Genomic DNA, 25,264 nt, shown 5'->3' on the forward strand with positions numbered 1-25,264 from the left:
TGAGGGAAAATTTAGTGAGGAAGACCAAACCAAAAAGACAGCTGACTCTTACCAAGATGTCTTTGAAATGGATGTCCCTTCTTCTGCTGATACAAGTGATGTATTGCTTTAATGCTGGAAGTTGTGGGAAGGTGGTCGTGTTGCCCATGGAGTACAGTCATTGGCTCAATGTGAAGATGATGCTGGATGAGCTCGTGCAGAGAGGCCATGAGGTCACTGTCCTGACATCCTCTGCTGCCATTCTTGTGGATTCCGGAAAATCATCTCCTTTTAAATTTGAGATTTTCCCTACGTCTTTGAATACACAGGAGTTTGAAAGTCTTTTCAAACATTGGATCAATGAATGGACATATGAGTTCCCAAAGTATTCAATCTGGAATTTACATGCAAGAATGCAAGACATATTTGAAGAATATTCTGATGCTTTTGAAATCCTCTGCAAAGACATGGTTTTAAACAAGGAACTTATGAAAACTCTACAAGAATCAAAGTTTGATGTCCTACTAACAGACCCTGTGGTTCCCTGTGGAGAACTTCTGGCTGAGCTACTGAAAATTCCTCTTGTGTACACTCTCCGCTTCTTCCCTGGCAATGAATATGAGAAACAGTGTGGAGGACTTCCATTTCCACCTTCCTATGTGCCTGTTGCTCTGTCTGAGCTCAGTGATCGCATGTCATTCATGGAGAGGGTGAAGAACATGATGAATGTGATTTTTTTTGACCTCTACTTTCAAACATTTAATGAGAAGAAGTGGAATCAGTTTTACAGTGAAGTTCTAGGTAAGCTACCCCTTAAATTATTATGATTTAATCCTAACTATTCTGTTCCTTTGAAGATGAGCTGAAGTAAATATCAAACTAAACACCTGAGGGAAATACAGATCAATGACATGAAAGGCTTACATTAGAGAAGCAGTTAAAACTCTGGCCATCTCCTTTTCAGAAACATTTCCAGAAAACAATAACTCTGCCACTTGAACCACGGACAATTTTTAGAAAGCATTATGTATGCATTTTACTATAGTCTTATTTCAGCTAAAAAAAGAATAATATTCCAGACACCAAGAGCTCGCATGTGTTATCCTAGCTACTTGGGATTCTGACAGTTCAAAGCTAGCTCAGGCAGAAAAGTCCTTGAGAGTTCATCTTCAATTAAACCCCCAAAGACCAGAAGCAGAGCTTTGATTCAATTGTGGTACAGTGCTAACCTTGAGCCAAAAGAAGCTCAGAGAGAAGAAGGGGTAACATGGTCTTAAAAGAACTCTACTCATTACCTGACTTGTGCAATTGTAAAACACTGTACATCACTACTATAATAACATTAAAAAATAAAAATTTAATAAAAACCTCGAGGACAGTACCCAGATCTGATCTTAACCCCAGGACCTGCACACAAACTAAAACAAAGAACATGACATGTGCTGGGAAGGTGGCTAAGTGGTAGAGTGCTTGCTTTGCTTTCATGAGGCCCTGGGTTCGATTCCTCAGCACCACATAAGCAAAAAGAAAAAATAAAAAGAACATGATGGCATAAAACCCATTAATATCATAATGTCTTCAACTATGTAGATTTAGTCCTTATTTATCACCAAAACTATGTAGCATCAAGAAAATTGTTCCATCTTTTTAGCTTAGTTTTCTTACTTACAAAGAAATCATTTACCAATAGTTCTAGGCATGATCTTTCACAATTATTAAATAATGTCTATCCCCCACAGAAAATGCTTTAATTACTGTAACTAGCTCTCTCTATTTGTCTCTGTGTACCTCTCTCTTTTTCTTCTGTCTCTCTCTGTCTCTCTGTCCTCCTAGAGAGCAGGAGAGTAATATGATTAGCTTCTCAATATGAACCGCATGCAGTAGCACCACTCAGAATTTAGTTAGACTCTCAAAAACCTACTGTTCTGGAAAATCAAGGATGAACAAAATTCATGTTAAACTGTGGAAACCTCCTGAGATAGCTTCCTTAGAGTATGTGATATTCTTAATTGATTCTGGAAATCCAAATCTTTCTTAATTGTATTTGATGCTTGTACCACTTTGAGAGAATATATTTTATATACAGAGTAATACATGCGTCATTATAAACAAATATCCTTTATCAAAACACAGCATGAAAATGTCTTACCTGCATTATTCCAACTTATTTCAGCAAATCACATGCTTTATTTCTGGGCAAAGTTTTTACATCCTTCCTATTATGTTCTTTTCTCCACTTAGGAAGACCCACTACAGTACTTGAGCTCATGGCCAAAGCTGATATATGGCTCATTAGGACCTACTGGGATTTGGACTTCCCTCGCCCACTGTTACCAAATTTTGAATTTGTGGGAGGACTCCACTGCAAACCTGCCAAACCTCTGCCTGAGGTGAACCTGTCCCTGTGGACTTGGTGTTCCCTTTCCCTCTTTCTCTCCCTCTCCCTCTCCCTCTCTTCGCTTTCTCTTTTCCTCTCCCTCTCTTCCTTCTGCTATTTGAAATGGCTTTGCATCCTCTCTTAGGAGTCTCCATCAGAAAAATAGGTGTGAGAGAGGTGATCCTGTTGATTGTGGACTAGTGTATTTCCGTTCAGCACTCTATGTTTTATGACTATCCAGAAAAAGCTAAGATAACTGGTATCTTTGGAGAATATGGTCAGTTAAATTGAGCCTTTATTGTTGAAATCATGTGGAGGAATACAAGATTCATGCAAACATTGTTTATTACATGACTACAATATTCCCCAGGCAAAAGTTGGCTATCCTGAGAAAGAAGCAGAAACAGATTCTGAACATAGATCTTCATTCCATTGGGGTAGGGAAAGTAGAAAATAAAAACCGTCTGAAAGTGTTTTCATAAGGAGTACATAAGGGAAGCATAAACATAGAGTTCAATTGCTATCACTGCTGATACATAAATACAAAACAATACCATAAAATTTTGTAAATTTGGACAGTTTGTTTTTTTCTTAGGCTTTTGTTTATTGGGAGGATTTCTATTGTTTCAATTTCATGATGATAATGTAATTTTTATTTCTTACAGATTAAATTTTGTAGTAATTGTTCTAGATTATAAATGTCAGTTTGAAAACTCTGTGTGTGTGTGTATATGTGTGTGTGTATGTGTGTGTGTGTGTGTGTGTGTGTGTGTGTGTAAAAGTGTTGGAGCTTGAACTTAGGGGACTTTACATTTTCCTTAGGTTTTTCCATTCAAGTCTCATGCTTTATAACTTGAGAGAAACCTCCATTTCGACATTTTACTGGTTAATCAAAAAGTCTGTCAGATTTGTGTGTTGTGACTAGCTTTGAACTTTGATACTCAGCTTTCAGTCTCCTGAGCACATAGGACTACAGGCATAAGCCATTGACAACCAGTGTGTGTGTTTTATTATGTGTGATTAATATTACCTAGGGATGTTCTGCATTACAATGGAATCTTTTATACATTATATCATCTTTCAACTCTAATTTTACTCATGGGTTTTCTCTCTTTTCATCAGTATAACTAAGTATTTTTAATTTGACCTTTTCAAAATACTATCTCTTGGTTTCATCGATTCTTGGTATTCTTTGTTTATCTGTAGCTCATTTCATTTTTGTCCCTGCTCTCTACCATATTTTTCTACACCTGATTTTGTGTTTTGTTTGCACCTTTTTACCTAATATGTTGAGATTCTTCATTTGGTAATTTTTTTATGTGTCTTTGTTTTAATGCAGACTCTCAAAGTTGTATATTTTAATTTAGTATTGCTGTTTCCCACAAATACAAGTATTTGGGATTCATCATTTTCTTTGGTGCTGGTAATATTTTATATGTCATATTTTGTTCCCTCATTGTTCTACTATTTTTTCTAATGTCTGTTGTTTGTTCATATGTGTTTGTGCAAACTTAGTTACTAGAGGTTAATTATCACTCTTTTTAAAATAAGTTTTTTATTGTGAACATACTTTACAGAGGGGATACAGTTACATGACAAGGTAATGAGGACATTTCTTATCAAGCATTGTTGCCTCCTCCTTTGTTTTTCCCCTACCATCCCTTCCCTTCCATATCCACAACTACATTCCTCCTGATCCTGTAATTATCACTTTCATTCCATGATAATTTACTAAGATACAAAAGTTTATTTTACTAGACTTTGTACTTGCTTTTTAGTCTTGTGTTTTAGCTTGATGTATGATTTAATTTGTTAACGAATAAAACAAAAGTGTATTCTACTACTGTGTGATGGGATATACTAATATGTCTATTAAGTCTATTTGAGCAATAGTTTAGTTAAATCTGTTCTTTGTTGGACTTTTCCGCAGTGATTTACCTATTAATGAGTGTAGAGCATAAAAATCAAATTACCATCATTATATCAGAATCAATTTTTTCCTGTAAGTTTAGTAATACGTATTTTCAGAAATCGATGTTGCATTATGGTGTATATCTATCATTATATATTCCTGATGGATACTTTCTCCTTCATAGTGTTCTTCTGAGGCTTGAAACCTATGTTTTAATTATGAGCAAGTAGCTTCTCCTGATTCTTTTTGAATACTGTTTGCTTAGACTGTCAATGTCAATATATTGCTTTCCCTTTGTGTATGTCTTTGATAATGGGGTGAGATTTTTTTCCAGAAGACAAGTGTTAGATCTCATCATTCAGATTCCATCATTTAATTGGAGAATTAAGATCATGTAACTCCAGGGCTAGGAAGTGGCGCTGTAACTCAAGTGGTAGAGCACTCGCCTTGAGCTGAGGGAAGAGCTGAGGGACAGTGCCCAGGCCCAGAGTTCAAGCCCCATGACCGACAAAACAACAACAACAACAACAACAAACAAAACAAAAATCCAGGGATAATACTATAAACTATGCACTTAAAGTGTTTTCTGGGGTTTTGTGCATGAGATAATATACTCATGTCTATTTTCTTTAATACTGGAAAACTAATGATAGCTATTATAAGTAAAGCCCAATTACAAACTCCCTGTACTTTTAATTGAAGGCAACTACATTAGCAATTAATACAATTATAAACTAAGAATCTAAGTAGAGTAATTTCCAAGGCCATTTACCCCAATCAGTATATGAGGGTTCTATTTCTCTTCTTCTTGTCAAACACATAAGCAATGCATACACACTTGCATAACCGGACATACTACAATCTTATTATTCCATATTATATATCTCCTTCCAAATAAAAGTTGCTAATGAGTGAACTGATCAGATACTATAATAACATCAAATGTGTTTTTCTGCAGTTGTTCTTTTGTGATAGAGAACATTCTTTCTTCACAGGAAATGGAAAAGTTTGTCCAGAGCTCTGGAGACCAGGGTGTGGTGTTGTTTTCTCTGGGTTCAATGGTCAGTAACTTGACAGAAGAAAGAGCCAACACAATTGCATCAGCTCTTGCACAGATTCCACAGAAGGTAAAGTAAAGCTCCCTCTGGTGGATACTGACAGAATAATACTTTTTCTATGTGAAAAGAAAACTAATTTACAAACCCCAAATAAATTATATGCTTCAAGAACACTACTGAAAACATTATACTACCTTTTATTTAATGTTATTTTATTATAAAGATGCTGTGTAGAGGGGTTACAGTTACATGAGTAAGGTAATGAGTACATTTCTTGTTGAACATTGTTACACCCTCCCTTGTTTTCTTCCTACTATGCCTTCCTTCCCCCTTTCCCCTCCCCCCAATCTGAAGTTGTAAAGTTCATTTCCAACATAGTATCTTGTGAGTATCACTGTTGCAATGGGTCATCCTGTGTCCTTGTTTCAGCATCTTATTATTCTCCTTGCTTTCCCCAAATGAGATAAGTGTACATACAAGATGCATGGTACCAATATCAAATACAGTGACAACAGGGGATATACCATAGGGGGGAGAACATACACAGGAAACAAAAAAATCACATAATACATTAAAAACAACAACAACAATTAAAAATCTCTTATGTCCATATCTTGGGGTTCATTTCTCTTAGCATCATCTTATATGGCCATATGTACATAGATTTTGAGCTTTTCTGGTCATTTGATAAGATTACCCTAGACATATACTAGTTATTACAAAGAAGGGAAACCATGGGACCTGTATTTCTTTGGATCTGGCTTACTTCACTTTATATGATTTTCTCCAAGTCTTTCCATTTCCTAACAAATGGGGAGCTGTCATTCTTTCTAATGGAAGCATAGAATATATATATATATATATATATATATATATATATATATATATATATATATCACATTTTCGTGTTCCATTAATTTACTGAGGGGCATCTGGGTTGATCCCATATCTTACCTATGGTGAATAATGCTGCGATAAACAGAGTTGTGCTGGTAACTTTAGTGTGGTCTTGTTTGTAAACATTTGGGTAAATGCCCAAAAGTGGGATTGCTGGGTCATAGGGGAGATCTAAGTGAAGTCTTTTGAGGAACCTCTATACTACTTTCCAAAGTGATTGAACAAGTTTACACTCCACCAACAATGAAGTAAGTTTCCCTTCTGTCCACATCCCTTCCAGCAACTGTTGTTATTAGAGTTCTTGATTTTTGCCATTCTAACTGGGGTGAGGTGGTATCTCAATGTTGTTTTGATTTTCATTTCTCTTATGGCTAGAGAAGTTGAGCATTTTTCCATGTGCTTATTGGCCATTCTTATTTCCTCTTCAGAGAAGTTTCTCTTTAAGTCTTTAGCCCATATATTAATGGGACAGTTGGTTCTTTGGGGATTTGTTGTGGGGGATTTAATTTTTTGAATTCTAAGTATATTTTAGATACGGGCCCTTGACATCAGACTGCCTCTGCCTATTTGAAAAAGGAGAGTTGAAGACCCAAGAGGCTATAGGTATGGGATAGGAAAGAATTCAAAAACTTCCACAACAGTAAACATTATTAGTAACTTCCTTTTATGATAAATAGAAAATAGTTCGGTATGCTTGTGCAAGTTGGGCTTTTATGGACTGTACTTTCGTTTCCCATCTGATGTAGGTCACTTCTAATTAAATAAGTTAGATTCATCTGCAAGCACAGTTACAGTAATGTTTGCATGAATCCTGGAACATAATACTATCGAATCATGTTTATGAGGAGAGTTTGCAGCTTGGCAGATTTAAAAATCAACATTATCATCAAGGTATTAGAAAAGAGTTGGACAAACTTTCCCAACATCACAATTAAGGGGCCTTACTGTTATAAACCAAGTGACAATAAATTCTTCTGTTTTTTTATTATTATTATTATTATTATCTTGTATTATTATTATTATTATCTTATTATTATTATTATTATTGTAGAAAAGAATTAACAAAGCAGCTAATGAATGCAGTATATATTGATCAATGTCACTCCTTTGGACATTCTCATCCACCCCTCTACTACATATCTTTTTCCTTGCTCTACTTAATTGTGCAGGACATACATTGGATTCTTGACTGCATTTTCTACCTCTTCTCTTCATCATTTGTCTACTCTGCTCCCTTTAACCCCACTCCACACCAAGTCTTTCTTCTCAATACTCAAAATCATTTCTAATTCGAAACCGGATGCTGGTAGCTGACACCTGTAATCCTAACTACTCAGAAACTCAAGGTCTATGGATTTAGGTTCAAACCAAGCCCTGGCCAGAAAGTCCTTCAGACTCTTAACTCTAATTATCCACCAAAAAAAAAAAAAAAAAAAAAAGTGGATCTTCTGATAGAGTAATATCCTTGAATAAGAATCCTTGAGTATGCTCTGGGATAGTGCCCAACCTCTGAGTCAAGCCTCATTGCTGGAATACATATAAAATATATAACTCTAGTTATATTTGCAACATCTGGATTAAGACTAAAAACTGACAGTCATATTTTTTGTTTTGAGTAGTGCTTGTTTGTATTTAAAAGAAGTTGTAAGGTTTTCTAGTTGGAATAGTTAAAATAAACTTATTCTCAAAAGTAACTATTAGGGATGGCCTAGCGTGCTAGCAAGTAGTGGAGCTGTGAAGTCAGTGGGCTCTGGGATATTGGGCCAGGGGTGGAGTGCTCCAGGTGGCTGAGGGACTTTGATGTGAGTTTGGGTGGAGAGGAAATTGCCGGGGGGGGGGGGGGCGGGGGCAGTAGTCAGGGAGAATCACTTATAAAAGGCACCCAAGCAGGACCCAAAACCTCAGTTCCAGCAGGATGAGCGAGTGCCCTGCTTTCATGGACCTCTCCTTTAAGAACAAAGTATGCCTAGGCTGCCCAGAAAGGCAAGCAAGTGAATGGCTGTATGCATTACAGCGATTAAATAAAAATTGGATGAGTGGGTTCCAGACATCACGGTACTTATGGACGTGGACACCAATCCGCAGAAGCCACTTGAACTTCAAAAGGACAATCAGGAGCAGTAAGCACAGGGGAAGATGAGAGGGGCGGCAAGAAAAGACCTGCGGCCGACTGCAGATGAGCTTTGACAAAAAAAAAACAAATAGGAATAAGCAGGAAACATCTGGCAGTGGAGATGGTGGCTGTACCAGCCTCCTCGGGAGAAAAGGGCCCCCGGTGGATCGTACTGTGGAAATGCTGAACTATTTATGCGCAGAGTGGAAGTTAAAGTGAAGATGGTGGAAGAGCTTAAGCCATGGCTTCTTTTTTTTTTTTTTTTTTTTGTCGGTCGTGGGGCTTGAACTCTGGGCCTGGGCGCTGTCCCTCAGCTCTTCAGCTCAAAGCGAGCGCTCTACCACTTGAGCTACAGCGCCACTTCCAAGCCATGGCTTCTTGATGATTGCGACTTAATTACGAGACAGAAACAGTTCTTTTATCTTCCTACTGAGAAGAATGTGGATTCCATTCTAGACGATTATGGAAATTAAAAGCAAACTGGAGAAAACACAGGTAATGACAATGAACTTCTGGCCAGGATTAAAGAGGACTTTGATGTGATGGTGGGCACCTGACTGCTCTACAAGTTTGAGAGGCCTCAGTAAGCACAGATTCTCACTGCAGGGACCACCCCGACACGCCCATGTCCCACCAGTGGGTTGCTCCCCACTCCTGCGACTGTTGGTTCGCTTTGGCGCGATGATGGGTGACACCCTGCTGGATGAGAAGCGCCTGGCTCTGTTACTGACCTCTCTTCACGATTTCCTCAAAGCCCTGGCCACGAATTCTGGGATCTACCTTTGTGCCAGCGATTACGAGGACCGCTGGAAGGTCGAGTGAGCACTGGCATGGGGTCTGTGGAACACGTGCTTGCAAGTGCGCGCGTGAGTGGATGTGTGTGACCCGACGTTCCTCCTCCCTCTCTTGGACAGATGGTGCACTCTGAAGATGGTGGCTTGCCAAAGAATTGCACGTTGTGTTGTTCATTTTAAGCAGGGAAAATAAAAGGGGTCACCACTGCTTTTCTTCTTCTTCTTTCCTTCATTTCCAAGTCGCTACCAGTGGACCCCTGGACCCAGTGACAGACAAGAGACAGCTGTCGCGCTGTTGCCCAGGTGACAAATCGACTTCCATGCTGGTGATCTCTTCCTCTGACATGACTCTCTTTGATAATGCATTCCTGTTAATGCCATGTCACCAAGCTGACCCAGTCCCAAAGGCCAGGATTTGTGCAAAGCCGCACCTTGCCTAGGATGCTTAGTTGGGTTTTCCTGGTGCTTCACGCATAGCCCCATCCTCACAGCCCTCCTCACTCCCTACACATGCCACCTGCTCCCTTGCCAAGATTGCTGGCTTGCTTCACTGGTTTTGTATTTTGTGTGGAATGTACCTTTACCATGGTAGATGCAAGTCATTTTGTAGCTACAGTTTTCAGGAAATGTCAGATTCTTTTACCACTTGTTTTTCAGACTTTCAATCATAATTTTACTTTAAAAGGTAACTATTAGATTTTTTGACAGATAAAAAGAGGCAAATTATAATATATAAAGTATAAATGGACACAAGTAAACAGGTTCTAATATGAATATGAAATTCTTAACATCAGAGTTAGGATAAACTACATAAAAATAGGTAATTGAGTAATTTCCACAATATAATCACATGACTAACTTACATTTTTAATATTCATGGCTATACTTATTTCATTATAATGTCCATGAAGTATAGATATAATCTGTTACAGACCTTTGACAATAGTTTTTTTAATAATATATTCCATTTTAATTCTTTAAGCTATGAAAATGTTCAGCTTGATACTCTGTTCAATTCTTCTAAAAGGTCCACTTCAAGGAGAGGACTCCTCTCTCTTAGAATTCTTAGGAATCAAGCATGCTATAACTTGACATCTGAGATATTGCATAATATTTTTCTCTACCTAACAGGTTTTATGGAGATATGAAGGCACCACACCAAAAACCTTAGGATCCAATACTCGGCTCTACAAGTGGATCCCTCAGAATGACCTCCTTGGTAAAACTCTGTAGAATAAACAGTAAAAACATAGCACTCTATGAATATAATAGTCCAATAAGAAACAAACGTGTTATCTCAAACTCATATACTAAAATTTGTTCATAGTTTAGTATGAATAACTTACAAAGTTGTCATGTTAGGGTACACAGCCATTCTCCCTGGGTAGAGAGGCGCTTCGTGATTGACCTATCTATCTTTTATTTTAGCTTTCTTTATTTTCCAACGGCAGATGGATTTCAAATGTCATTGAGAATGACCTCTTCTCTTGTATTGCATGGGGCTCTGCACTTTTCACAGTGAAAATACACAAATGTTATTGTGATGCAGTAGCACATTATTCAATGAAGTGTGGCCTGTATTTCTATTGACACCAGTACTGCAGCCATCCCAGTCCAGCATGCCCTCCATATCACATGCCATGACCTCACTAGGTTTTCATATGAACATGCTACACATGTCTCCAGAGTTTCTTCAATTAAACATGATAGATCTTTTATAAAATTTTTTTTATAAAATCATTTGGGTTTGTTCTCCTTTGTCAATCATCTGTGCATTTTTCAAGTCTCAAGCCACACAAAATGTGTTCAGAGTCTTCCCTTGTCTCTCCGGTGAACTTTGGTTCTTGTCGCTCTGAGGTTTAAAAGCTTCATGACTGTAAAGAGCACTCACATTGAACACACTGTATTGTACCTTTTTCATTTCATTCCTAAAACACACCTGATCACTTTGTGGAATTTCCCCAAATGCAGGTCATCCCAAAACCAAGGCCTTCATCACTCATGGTGGAACCAATGGTGTCTACGAGGCCATCTACCATGGAGTCCCAATGGTGGGCATTCCTTTGTTTGCGGATCAACCAGATAACATTGCTCGGATGAAGGCCAAGGGAGCAGCTGTTAGACTAGACTTTACCAGGTTTTCAAGTGAAGATCTCCTCAATGCTTTGAAGACAGTCATTTACAACCCTTCGTGAGTTTAACTACCTTTCCATTAGATCCTATTTAGAGAAGGATTCTTCCCATCAGTGACGATGCATCTTACCCCTTCAAGGGAGCTTATTACTTAATAATTTAATTGAGATTCTCTTGATCTGTGTTTTTGTTTTGTATTGTTCTGGGGCATGAACTCAGGGCATAGTTGCTATCCCTGAACTTCTCACCTAACCTAGCACTCTACCACTTTGGGCCACTTATGGTTTTCTAGTTGCTAATTGAGATAAGAGTCTCAGGGACTTTCCTTCCCAGACTGGCTTTGAATGGTGATCCTCAGATCTCAGCCTCCTGAATAGCTAGAATTCCAGGCATGAGCCACCAGTGCTCAGCTTTCTAGCATGTTTTTATATTCAACTACAAAGTAATTTCAGAGTTGTACTTGATCTCACAGATTAATTAGGTCAGCAATTATTGAAATCATTTCTACATATACAAATAAGAAATGGTTTAATCAAATAACGAAAATGTCTCTTTTTTGCATTTCCTGAGACTTGAACTCTGGACCTGTGCACTGTCTTTGAGCTTTTTCACTTAAGGGTATTACTCTACCACTTGAGCTACAGCTCCACTTCTGGCTTTTTTGGTAGCTACTTGGAGCAAGAGTCTTAGGGACTTTCATGACTGTGCTAGCTTTGAGACATCTTCAGATCTCAGCCTCCTGAACAGCTAGGGCTATGGGTATGAACCACAAAAACCTGTCTTCAATCAAATATTCATTTGCCAGAAAACTCATTTTATTGTCATTGTGTTAACAGATGTAATTAATTACCTATAATGCAGATATCATAAAATAGCATGTTTAATTTGGAAAATTCAAATATACACTGTATATTTTGCACATATATAATAGTATATATATTCTATCTTTATAATCATAAAATTTACTTGGCTTTCCAGAGTTGTCAACAGACAACAGTACACTTATGAGACATGTGTAACAGCACAACACAGCAAGAAGGGCCAATCATAGCATAACACAAATGGAAAGGCTAGTTCAGCTAATTGAACTTTTTAATTTTGGTGGTACTAGGGTTTGAGCTCTGGTTTGTTAGGTAAATACCCTATTATTCAAGTCATGCTTCAAGTTCTAGGAAACTTTTATATAATTCACATAATGTTTTTCTAATAAACAATGTGATATGGCCTTTTATTTCCCATGTTTAGAGTTGCTATGTTAATAAGATAACTAAAAGCTCCCTGACTGTTGACCTTAAAGAAACTCCTCCTGTAATGAGATAAAAGCAAGCTCCATGACATAGAAGGGAAGAATTGTAAGGAAAAAGAAAAAGAAAATTAAACATCAAAAAGAAAACAATTGACTACATGGTATGGGAAGACATGAAGTGACAGGAAAATATTGAGAGTTTCTATGGCTTTAAAGTTAACCAGTTCAAGAAGCAAAATAGATGCCTTTGAATATGAGATACTATACTTTGATCAAAGTAATATTATTATGTGAGCCTTTCTATAAAAATTGCAGGTTTGAGACTAAAAATAAAAACAAAAGGCAGAAGGGGGAATGAGAGATCAGCAGACATTTCACCTACAAGGGTGAATTCTTTAAAAACTTATAACTTCTCAAATAAATATTACTCATTTAAGAGTATCCATTTCAAATGCAAATACTGTGTGTGGGCAAATGAAAATGAAACACTAAGGTAGTATGTCCATTTGGTTTAACTTGGGTTATTTCTATGGCAGTTTACTAAACTTTGTTAGGATTAATATAATCAGCAACATTAAATCCCTTTAAGATAGGTATCTCTGTGTTTTTCTTTTAGCTATAAAGAGAATGCAATGAAGTTATCAAGAATTCAACATGATCAGCCAGTGAAGCCTCTGGATCGAGCTGTCTTCTGGGTGGAGTTTGTCATGCGCCACAAAGGAGCCAAACACCTTCGCCCGGCTCTCCATGACCTCAACTGGTTCCAGTACCACTCTCTGGATGTGATTGGCTTCCTGCTGGCCTGTGTGGCAGCTCTCATCTTCATCTTCACAAAATGTTGCCTTTTTTGTTGCCGGAAGTTTCCTAAAAGTGGAAAAAAGAAAAGAGAATAGTTGTAAAACCAAGTGGCAGCTGGTAGTTCTGTTAATTACTCCAGCAAGATGACTTTGTAATGGATTGGGATCTTTCCTAGTGTGGCAAGAAAATCTTTAACAAGTTACTTGCTCAAGTCAGATTTTGAAATTTCTAGCTGAATGTCAGAAAGGAACTCCTACATTTTCTGAGCTTACCTAAGTTTCCCAAGTTTTATGTGGACATAGACCATTAAAAGTCTCTTCATAATATAAATAGGTTTTGAAAATATTTAACCTCCTTTAACTTCATTTTGGAGTACCATGTATTTTTTTATTTATAAGAAAGATGTACTGTAGTGAAGCTTGTGCAGCAATATTTACCTTCTCAATTTGTGACCAATAATACATCACTGAGATGTTTATTTCCCTACAAAGTCATTCTCAATTTAATTAGGAATGAAATGATTTCTCCCTGTTCTTCACTATATAATTAGAATAGTTTGGAAACCCTTTGCGTTGATGAACACATTTCTTTTTGTCTTAGACATTTATAAATATTGAAGTGAAGGTTCTCATTTCAGCTTTTGAGAGTAGATGCACACTCAATTGTTCAATTGTTCCTCTCTCCAAATAAACTCATGCACATATTGGTGCAGGATTTGCAGTTTAGTGTACAGCTTCACTTAGTTCCATCACAGCTATGTGATAAGGTTTAGACAGTTTATTGTAGACCTTTGTTTTCACTCAGAGCCTTGGCACTGTCCTGAGCACTTTTGCTCATGGCTAGCGCTCTACCACTGCCACAGTGCCATTTCCTATTTTGTTCTGGTTAATTTGAGAAAAGAGTCTCATGGACTCTCTTGACAGGTTGGCTTTGAACCATGATTCTCCAGTCTCAGCTTCCTGATTACCAGCTCCTGGCTGTGTCTACAGAAGAATTTTTAAATAATGAGTATTCTAAATTTCCCACTTTTCAAATTCCAGTATTATATTCTCCTTTCTATTCTAGTCTTCACAGGAAAAAATAAATAAATCACTCAAATAACTTGAAGTAGCCATTTTCCTTAAATGCTAGAACACTATGTCCAAGTTACACAGGAGATTGAATTCCACAAGATTACTCTTCAAAGCCAGGAGAAAATCAATTTCCACGTTAACCAGGAAAAAGTAGGGTTAGTGCCTTGGCTGAAGTGGTAGATTTCTAGCCCAAGAGGTAATAATTGTTGAGACATGAACTGTGACTGTCTCACAGGGCAATTATATGATATATGTACACTTGAAAAGAAAAAGTGTTGTCTAACACATCCTTTTACAAATTTAGGAGGCAAATTGTGCAATTTACTGTTAGATACATCCAGCCTTAGCACAAACAGATTCTTTAGCACCATTCAGAATTTAGTTATACTCTCATAATCCCACTGTTCTGGAAATCAAGGATTTGCTAAAATATAGAAACCTCCTGAGATAGCTTTCTTAGAGTATGTGATTTTATCAATTGAGTCTATAGATCAAAAGGTTTCTGAATTTTTATTTGATACTAGAAGTATCAAACAAAAGTATCAAATAGATTTCAAAGAATGCATTTTATCTTCAGAATGATATGTCTCAATATAAATAAATATTCTTGATCAAAACACAATATGTAAATGTCTTGCCTACTTTATTCCAACTTTTTTCAGAAAGTCACATGATTTGTTTCAGATCAAATGTCTTCATGATCCTTCCTATTATGGTTTATTCTCCGTTCAGGAATACCCACTACATGTGTGAGCTCTTGGCCAAAACTGATGTCTGGCTCATTAGGATCTACTGGGATTTCCACTGCCCATGACTACTGTTACCAAATTTTGAATTCATGGGAGGACTCCACTGAAAACCTGCCAAACCTTTGCCTGAGGTGAACCTGTCATTGTTGGCTTGGTGCTCCTTGTCCTTCTTACTCTCCCCCTCTCTTTCTTAACTCTTACTTTCCTATCCCTCTCCCTCTCTTTTTTTCTTTTCTTCTTTTGAAATAATTTTGCATTCCTTGCTCAGGGGTCTGCATCAGCATAGTAGACATGAGAGGGGAGACCAAGTATCCTATTGAATATGGACCACTGCAATTATCTATGTTTCATGACTGTCAAGGAAAAGTGTAGGATAACTGGAATCTTTGGAGAATACTGTCAGTTAAATTGAGTTCATTGTTGAAGTCACAAGGAAGAATAATTGATTCATTCAAAGAATGTTTACTAAGCCGGGCGCTGGTGGCTCACGCCTGTAATCCTAGCTACTCAGGAGGCTGAGATCTGAGGATCGCGGTTCAAAGCCAGCCCGGGCAGGAAAGACCGTGAGACTCCTATCTCCAATAAAACCACCAGAAAACCGGAAGTGGCGCTGTAGCTCAAGTGGTAGAGCGCTCGCCTTGAGCTGAAGAGCTGAGGGACAGCACCCAGGCCCAGAGTTCAAGCCCCACGACCGACAAAAAAAAAAAAAAAAAAAAAAAAAAAAAGAATGTTTACTAAGTGACTACAACATTCCAGAGGCAAATGCTGCCTGTCATGAGAAAGGAAGTAGAAACGGATCCTGAACCCACATCTTAATTCTATTTGGATAGGGAAGCTAGAAAATAAAAATTGTCTGAAATGTCATCATAAGGAATACAATGGTGTTCAGTAAACACAAAGGAAATATGAACATAGGATTCCATCTCTACTATTGGCAACACACAAATACAACACAATACAACTCAATATAATACACTGCAATACAATAAAATCTTGCATAAATATTGCATTTTGTTTGTTCTTGGGTTTTGTTTAGAAAGATTTTTCCTATTTATTATTTGTTCTTGGGATTTTGCTTATTGGGAGGATTTTTATTGTCTCAATTTCATTGTGTGCTGTTTTTATAATTAAGTTTGTATTAATTCTTGATTAAATTTCATAAGAATGTCATAATTTTCCCAAGTGTTCTAGATTATATATGATCAGTTTCAAAACTCTGTGTGTGTTAGATGTGTGTGTGTTGGGTGTGTGTGTGTGAGTTGGGTATGTGTGTGTGTGTGTATGTGTGTGTATGTGTGTGTGTGTGTGTAATAAAAGTTAGTGGTCTTCTCATTACAATGCTGTCATTTATATATTATGTAATATTTCATCTGCATTTTTATTTATGGGTTTTCTGTTTTCATTAATATAACTAAGGCTTATTAAATTGACCTTTTCAAAGCATCAACTCTATTCTATTGAATATTCTATTCTATTCTATTGAATATTGCTGTATCAGACAGATAAAAGTATTTGATGTTGATCATTTTATTTGGTGCCATGAATATTTTATATGTCATATTTGATTCCTTCATTGTTTCACTATTCTTCCTAATGTATATTGCTCTGTCCATATGTGTTTGTACAACCTTACTTATTCTTCTGGTTAATTACCACTTTTATTCCTTGATGATTTGCTAAGATAAGAACTTTATTTTACCACATTTATATATATATAGTCATATATATATATTCATATATATATATATATATAGAGAGAGAGAGAGAGAGAGAGAGAGAGAGAGAGAGCATTACATTTTAGCTCAATAAGTGATTGGCTTTGTAAAATGGTTTAGGTAATCAGCAAAACAAAAGTATATTCTGCTGTTGCAGGTTGGAATACACTAATATGTCTATTAAGGCTACTTGATCTCTAGTTTAGTTAACTCTGATCTTTGTTGGACTTTGAATGATTTTCTATTAATGAGGGTAGAGCATGGAAATCAAATCCCTACCATTCTATCAAAACATAGTCTCCTCTTTAAGCGTAGTTATATATATTTTAGGAAGTCAGTGTTCTGTTATGGGATGTATTTATCATTAGATATCCTTGATGGATTCTTTCTCCTATATAGTAGTCTTACTGTCTTCTGAATGATTTGGACTTGCAACCTATTCCTCAAATATGAGCAATTAGCTACTCCTGATTCTTTTTAAGTACTATTTTCTTGGACTATCAATATCAGTATATAATTTTCAGTTTATGTATGTCATGATATGTCATTCAGATTCTATTGTTTAGTTGGAAAATTAAGATTATTGACATCTAGGTTGATTACTAAAAGTGTACACTGCTACTGGTAATCTATTGCTCTTTTCTGGGGTTTTGTGAGTGATCTATACTCATGTCTTTCTTCCTTAATTTAAAAAAATAATCATTAGCATTGTAAGTAAAGTGCAATTACAAACTCACTCTAATTCTAACTGGAGGAACCTACACTAACAAATAATACAATTATAAACTAAGAGACTAAGTAGAATAATTTCTCAGGCCATCTATGCAAATCAAAGTATGAATTTTCTGTTTCTCTTCTTCCTGTCAAATACATGAACAATTATATGTACACTTACACAAATATACATAATAGAAGCTTATGTTTCATATTTTACATCTTCCAAATAAAATGCACTATTGAGTGAATTGAGATACAGATATTTTAACAATTTCACAAATTGTTTCTCTGTAGTTGTTCTTTTGTGATGAAGAATATTCTATCTTCACAGGAAATGGGAAAGTTTGTCCAGAGCTCTGTAGATAAGGTGTGGTGGTGTTTTCTCTGCGCTCAATGGTCAGTAACATCATAGAAGAAAGAGCCAACACAATTGCATCAGCTCTTACACAGATTCCACAAAAAGTAAACTAAAGCTGCTGGTGGATATTTATATAATGAATTTGTTAAACAGAAAAGGATTTGAGTGCCAAAACTTGCTATATGAAAAGGAAATGAATTTATAAAACACAAATAAATTCTATCCTTTAGGAACTCTACTTAAAACACCTCAGACTGCCTTTGTCCTATTTGAGTAAGGAGAGTTGAAGAACCAACATAATATATGTATAGTGCAGGAAAGAATGCAAAAAAAATCCTCTAAAAGAGTAAATGGATATTAGTAACTTATTGTCCAATACATAGAAATTAGGTCAGTGTACTCATGTCATTTGAACTTTTATAAACTACATTTTAGGTTCCTGTTTGATGTAGGAAAGTTCTAATTAAACAAGTTATGTTTTTCTGAAAAAGCAGTTACATTAATATTTGCATTGCACATGGACCACAATATAACAATTCATATATACTTATGAGGATAGTTTATAAAATAGAAATCAGTTTATTATTTTTGACCATATGTATGAAAAAAAATTAGAAACCTCTCTCAAAAGAAGTGGTGCTGTGGCTCAAGTGGTGCAGCACTAGCCTTGAGCTCAGGGACAGCACCTAGGCCCTGAGTTCAAGCTCTACAACTGACCAAAAGAAGGAAGGAAGGAAGGAAGGGAGGAAGGAAGGAAGGAAGGAAGGACAGAAGGAAGGAAGGAAAGAAGGAAGGAAGGACAAGTGAACAAATACATCTTAGAAAATCCACTCTTAGTGGCCAATACACAGGGCAAGACCACTCAACTTTCTAAACAAAAAAAAAAAAAAAAAAGGAAGAAAAAAACTCTCTCAAACTTTGCAGATTTTAAAATCAACATTATCATCTAGGTATTAGCAAACAGTTGAATAAAATTTCCCAACGTCACAATGGGTTAAAATGGCCATATTGTTATTATCCAATAAGCTCTTCTCTTTATTATTGTTATCTTTATGTAGTTCTACAGAGGAGTTAACAAAGCAGTTTCTGAATACATTATATCTTGATCAATGTCACTCCTCTCAACATTCTTACCCATCCCTCTCCTACATACCCCTTCCCTTACTCGACTTAGTAATTTTGCCGATATACATTGGATTCTTTTTTTGCATTTTTATTATTATATCTTTAAGTAGTTGTACAAAGACGTTTCCATTCTACAAACTATGTACAAGGTGTCTGACAACATTGTCATCCATTGCTGCTAACCTATCTCTTCTCTCCCTTTTTTTTTTTTTTTACAATTGAGACTAGGTGATTACATAAATTTCACATATTTTACATTGGATTCTTGAATGCATTTTCAACCTTTTCTCATCATTTATTTACCTCTGTCTTCTTGATCCTACTCCACCTGAAGCTCTTCCACTTAATACTTAAAACATTACTAATTCTGCAAGTTGCTCTGTGGCTCAAGTGGTAGAGTGCTCACCTTGAGCTGAAAAGCGCAGGGACAGTGCCCAGGCCCAGAGTTCAAGCCCCATGACCGACCAAAAAAACACAAAAAAACACAAAACAACAACAACAACAAAAAAAAAAACCTTACGAAAACCTTACTAATTCTAAGGTGGGTGCAGGTGATTGATGACTGTAAACCTAGCTACTCAGAATCCCATGGTCTGAGAATTGAGGTTCAAAGCCAGCCTGGGCAAGAGAGTCCTTCAGATTCTTATCTCTAATTAACTACCAAAAGCCAGAATTGGAGCTGTGGCTAAAGTGGTATGAGGAGCTCAGGGACTGAGCTAAGATCAAGTCCCAGGACTGGCACACACACAAGAAATTCTACCTTTATCTACTAACCTTCTGGATGAAGGGTTAAAACTTATATTTCATTTTTTGTTCTTGTGAGTAGTGCATATTTGTGGTTACTAGAAGTTTGAAGCATTTCTTACTTGAAATAGTTAAATTTATTTTTAACATTAACTATCAATTTGCTTTTTGACAGATAAAATGAGGTATCTTGCAATAGATAACTTAAGCTACAAACGATCATAATTAAACTGCTTCCAATAGAACCCAAGCTGAAAATAACAATATAATACTAAATGCTTATACTCACAGTTAAGATAAACTATATAAAAATGAGTAATTGAGTAATTTCCACCATATATTCACAATGAATGATTTACTTTAAATTAATACTAATAATTATATTTTTAGATTATAAAGTCTATCAAATGTAGCTATTCTCTGTCATAGATCTTTGGCCATATTTTCATATTAAAATATTCTTTCTTAATTCATTATCTAGCCAATTGGAAAATTTTCAATTTGATAATCTCTTCAGTTCTTCTAAAGGGTCCACTTCAAGGAGAAGTCTCGTCTGCCTTTGAATTCTGTAGGAATCAAGCATGTTATGACTTGACATTTGAGATATCAAATAATATTTTCTCTACATAACAGATGTTATGGAGATATATAGGCAAGATACCAAATACCTAGGATCCAATACTCGGCTGTACAAATAGATCTCCCAGAATGACCTCCTTGGTAAGACTCAGGGGAATAGTCAGTAAAACTATGAAAAAAGTCACATTATGAAGATAATAGTTCAATAGGAAACAAATGTATTGAACCTTTATTATCTCAAGTCTCTAAAAATAACATTGAAGTTTTGTAGTAAATAAATAACAAAATTGTTATGCTAGGGTATATAATCCCATTCTTCCTGGGTAGAGAGGTATGTTATGAATGTCCCTCCTTCTCACAGTTGCTTATTTTTGAACTGCAACAGAATTTCAAATGTCATGGCAAGTGACTCCTTTCCTTGAAGTACTAGAAGCCCTGAACTTTTCATAGTGATAAACACACAAACATTATTGTGAGGTGGTAGCACGTTATTTGATGAAGCGTGGCCAGTATTTCCTTTCATACCAGCACCAACCACAGCCATTGCATTCCAGCAGTCTTTGGATGCCCTTGTATCACACGCCATGACCTCACTAGCTCCTCATGAGAACATACTACAACATGTCTCCCAGACTTTTCTTCAATTGCCACAAACTACATCTTTCATACAAATATTTTTGTGAAAACATTTGGCTTTTGCTCTTCTTTTAATTCTTTTCATTTTTCAAGTCTCAAGCCACACAAGATGTGTTCACTGAGTCTTCCCTTGTCTCTCCAGTGAACTTTGGTGCTTGATGCTCTGAGGTTTAAAATTCAGGGGAGTTTCATGAGTAAAGTGTATGCTATGTCGAGAGCACTCACATTGAACACACTGTATTGTACCTTTCTCACTTCATCTAAAACATACTTGATCACTTTGTGGAAATTCCCCCAAATGCAGGTCATCCCCAAACCAAGGCCTTGAACAATCATGGTGGAACAAATGGTGTCTATGGTGGGCATTCCTTTGTTCGTGAATCAACCTGATAACACTGTTTGGATGAAGGCCAAGGGAGCAGCTGTTAGATTGGACTTTACCACATTTTCAAGTGACGCTCTCCTCAATGGTTTGAAGACAGTCATTAATAACCAACCCTTCTTGAGTATAACTACTTCTCCATTGGACAGTTTACAGACGCATTCATCAGTAACAGTGCATCTATGTCATCACCTTTCATAGGAGGATTATTCTTTAATAATTTAAATGAGTTTAATGTGAGCTGGTTTGTAGTTTTCTTTTGGTTTTATCTTTTTATCATGCAGCTTGAACTCATGGCTGCCCCTAAATCTTCTCCATGCAAGACTAGTGCCCTACCACTTTGAGCTACTTCTGGTTGTCGGTTGTTTAATTGGAGTAAAAGACTCAGGGACTTTCCTTCCCAGATTGGCTTTGAACCAAGTTCCTCATATCTCAGCCTCCTGAATAGCTAGGCTTACAGGCATGAGCTATCAGTACCCAGCTTTGTAAGACTTTTAGTGTTAACTACAAAGTAATACCAGAGTTGAACTTGATCTCACAGATTAATATGTAAGCAATTAGTGAACTCATTTCTACATATATAAACAGTGCCAAAGGTATACAGCAATTTGTAATGACTTCAAAATGTGACAATCTTTAGAGAAATGATAAATGAAGATTAAAGAAATTGTTTAACTGAATATCTGAAATTACTCATTCAAATAATCTGTTTATCTATTTTTTTCTTTGTTTACCCTTTTCTGGGGCTTGAACTCATGGCCTGTGCACTATTTCTGAGCATTTTTACTCAGAGTTGTCACTCTACAACTCCACTTCTGGTGCTTTTTTTTGGTGGTTAATTAGAGATTAGGGTCTTAGGGACATTTCTGGTGGGCCAGCTTGCAACCAGCATCTTCAGAGCTCAGGCTCTTGAGTAGCTAGAGATATGGGTTTTAGCCAGTGAAACGTGGCTTTAATCAATAATCTTTTACCAAAAAACTCATTTTATTATTATGCTTTCTGATATAATTAAGACATATGATACAAATACCATAATAGTTACATTTTAATTTAGGAAATTCAAGTATATGGTATATATTATATATATTCTATCCTCATAATCATGAAATTTATGTGGTTTTCAGACCTTTAAACTGACAACAGTACATTTAGTAGGCAGGTGCTCGACCACTTGAGTCACAGATCAGCACAGTAGAAAGGGCAATCATAGCATAACACAAATGGGAAGGCTAGTTCACCTAATTGAACTTTTAAATTTTGGTGGTATTAGGATTTACATTTTAGTTTGTTAGGTGAGCACCCTATTGGGCTGTTGAACTTAAAGCTAAAAAAAACCCAGGTATTCCCTCAATAATAAGATAAAAAAAAAAGCAGGCTTCATGATCTAGCAAGGAAGAGTTGTAATTTAGAAAAGGAAGTGAAAATTAAAAGTCAAAAGAGAAAGACATTGACTACATGGGATGGGCAGAGGTGAAATGACAAGAGAACACTGACAGCTTTACAGCTTTGAAGTTATCAAGTTCAAGAAGAGAAATAGATATTTTTTTATCAGGTAATGTTTTGAGCAATGTAATATCATTTGAGCAGGTCTGTAAAATCTAATTAAATGTTTGCAATTAAAAATAAAAACAATAAAAGGTAAAAGTGGAAAGAGACTCATTAGGATGCCTTTTACCTACTAGGACAAGGTAGGTCTTTAAAATTTTAACTTCTCAAATAAATATTGCTCAATTAGAGTATCCATTTAAAAAGCAAATATTGTATGTGGGCAGTTGACAACAAACACTGGTGCACTGGGTCCATTTGCCTTAACTTGCATTATTTATATGACACTTTAATAAACTTGGTTAGGCTTAATATATTCAGGAAAATTAAGTTCCCTTAAGGTAAGTGTCTCTGTGTTTTCCTTTTAGGTATAAAGAGAATGCAATGAGGTTATCAAGAATTCACCATGATCAGCCAGTGAAGCCTCTGGATCGAGCTGTTTTCTGGATGGAGTTTGTCATGCGCCCCAAAGGAGCCAAACACCTTCGCCCAGCTCTCCATGACCTCAACTGGTTCCCTTACCACTGTCTGGATGTGATTGGCTTCCTGCTGGCCTGTGTGGCAGCTCTCATCTTCAGCTTCACAAGATGTTGCCTTTTGTGTTGCTGGAAGTTTCCTAAAAGTGGAAAAAAGAAAAGAGAGAGTTGTATCCAAGTGGCAGCTCGTAGTTCTGTTAATTATTCTAGCAAGATGACTGTGTAATGGATTGGGATCTTTCCTAGTATGACAAGACAAACTTTAAGAAGTTTCTTGCTCCAGTCAGATTTTGAAATTTGTAGCTGAAGGTCAAAAGTGAACTTCCACATAATTTTCTGAGCTTAACTAAGTTCCTCATGTTTTCTGTGAACATAAGACCATTAAAAAAATCCCCTCTTAATTTGAATAAGTTTTGTAAATATTTAACCTCCTTTAATTCACTTTGGAGTAACATATTGCATTTTTAAATTTTTAAAATCTTTATTGTGAAGGTGATGTACAGAAGGGTTATAGTTACTTAAGTCAGGTAATAAGTACATTTCCTTTTGAACAATATTACCTTTTCTTATTCTCTTTTCTTTCTGTTCTTTTTTTAACTGATACTTAAAATATATATATATATATTATTGTAAAGATACTGCATCAAGGGGTTACAGTTACATGAGCAAGGTAATGAGTCCATTTCCTCTGGAGCATTGTTACATCCTCCTTTATTTTTTCCCTACCATCCCTTTACTCCCCACCTCCCCAACTCCTCCCTCTTCTCCCCTCCCCCTGCAAAGCTGTACAGTTTGTTTTCAACGTTCTGTCTTGTACACCTCATTGTTACAATGGGTCATCCTATATCCTTATTTTAGAATTTTGTTATTTCCCTTCCCCTTTCCCTCCCCAAATTAGGAAAATGTATATACAAGATGCAGTACACATGGCTGTGAAGGTGGCTCAGTGGTAGAGTGCTTGTCTTGCATATATAAAGCTTTAGGTTCAATTCCTCAGCACCACATAAGCAGAAAAAGCCGCAAGTGGTGCTGTGGCTCAAGTGGTAGAGCACTAGCCTTGAGCTGAAGAGCTGAGGGACAGTGCTCAGTCTCAGAGTTCAGGCCCTATGACCAGCCCTCCCCCCTCAAAAAATAAGATGTAGGACACTGGAATCAAATACAGCCACAACAGGGGTTGGACCATGGGGGAAAACATACAAAGAAACAAAAAAATCACATAGTACATTAAAAAGAACAACAACAAAGATAAAACCTCTTGTGTCCCTATCTTGGTGTTCATTTCAATTAACATCATGTTATATGGTCATATGTACATAGCTTTTGATCTCTTCTGTTTGTCCTAGACATATACTAATTATTGCAGATAAGGGAAACCAAGGGACCTATGTTTCTTTGGGTTTGGCTTACTTCACTTAATATAAATTTTTACCAGATTTTTCCATTTCCTAACAAATGGGGCAGTGTCATTCTTTCTGATGGAGGCATAGAATTCCATTACACACACACACACACACACACACACACACACACACACACACACACACACATCACGTTTTCTTGATCCATTCATCTGTTGAGGGGCATCTGGGGCATCTTGGCACAGGCCAAAATTTTCTTAATAAAGACCCAGAAACACAACAAATCAAAGAAAGGTTGGACAAATGGGATTGTATGAAACTGCAGAGCTTCTGCATGGCAAAGGACATAGCTAGCAAGATCAATAGAAAGTCCATGAATTGGGAGAAGATATTCACTAGTCATAAAATGGATAAGGGTCTCATATCTAAAATATACTTAGAACTCAAAAAAAAGTAAATCCCACAACAACAAATCCTCAAAGATACAACTGCTTGATTAA

At 36.5% G+C, this 25,264-nt stretch overlaps 1 protein-coding gene and 2 pseudogenes across 1 annotated transcript; all 3 read left to right on the forward strand.

Moving 5' to 3' along the window:
- The first annotated feature begins 28 nt into the window (after positions 1 to 28).
- On the forward strand, positions 29 to 13,402 carry LOC138820872 (UDP-glucuronosyltransferase 2B31-like). Its single transcript, XM_070012826.1, has 6 exons — positions 29 to 780; positions 2,221 to 2,369; positions 5,264 to 5,395; positions 10,262 to 10,349; positions 11,102 to 11,321; positions 13,126 to 13,402. The coding sequence occupies exons 1-6, from the start codon at positions 57 to 59 to the stop codon at positions 13,400 to 13,402; spliced, it is 1,590 nt and encodes a 529-aa protein (XP_069868927.1). The 5' UTR covers positions 29 to 56.
- LOC138820921 (mortality factor 4-like protein 1 pseudogene) lies at positions 8,092 to 9,158 on the forward strand (annotated as a pseudogene).
- A 1,648-nt stretch (positions 13,403 to 15,050) lies between the features above and the next one.
- On the forward strand, positions 15,051 to 23,632 carry LOC138820638 (UDP-glucuronosyltransferase 2B31-like; annotated as a pseudogene).
- Positions 23,633 to 25,264: the final 1,632 nt, after the last annotated feature.

The sequence above is a fragment of the Dipodomys merriami genome, unplaced genomic scaffold, assembly GCF_024711535.1.
Source record: "Dipodomys merriami isolate MVZ:Mamm:240054 unplaced genomic scaffold, mDipMer1.0.p SCAF_9, whole genome shotgun sequence".
In the NCBI taxonomy this organism is placed as follows: domain Eukaryota; kingdom Metazoa; phylum Chordata; class Mammalia; order Rodentia; family Heteromyidae; genus Dipodomys; species Dipodomys merriami.

What these genes read in the sequence shown, in the direction of transcription:
- LOC138820872 (XM_070012826.1), top strand. Translation starts at nt 57, where the DNA reads ATGTCTTTGAAATGGATGTCCCTTCTTCTGCTGATACAAGTGATGTAT. An exon ending in GTTTTACAGTGAAGTTCTAG is followed by an intron (nt 781 to 2,220) that starts GTAAGCTACCCC and finishes TTCTCCACTTAG; the next exon opens with GAAGACCCACTACAGTACTT. An exon ending in ACAGTCATTTACAACCCTTC is followed by an intron (nt 11,322 to 13,125) that starts GTGAGTTTAACT and finishes TTTTTCTTTTAG; the next exon opens with CTATAAAGAGAATGCAATGA.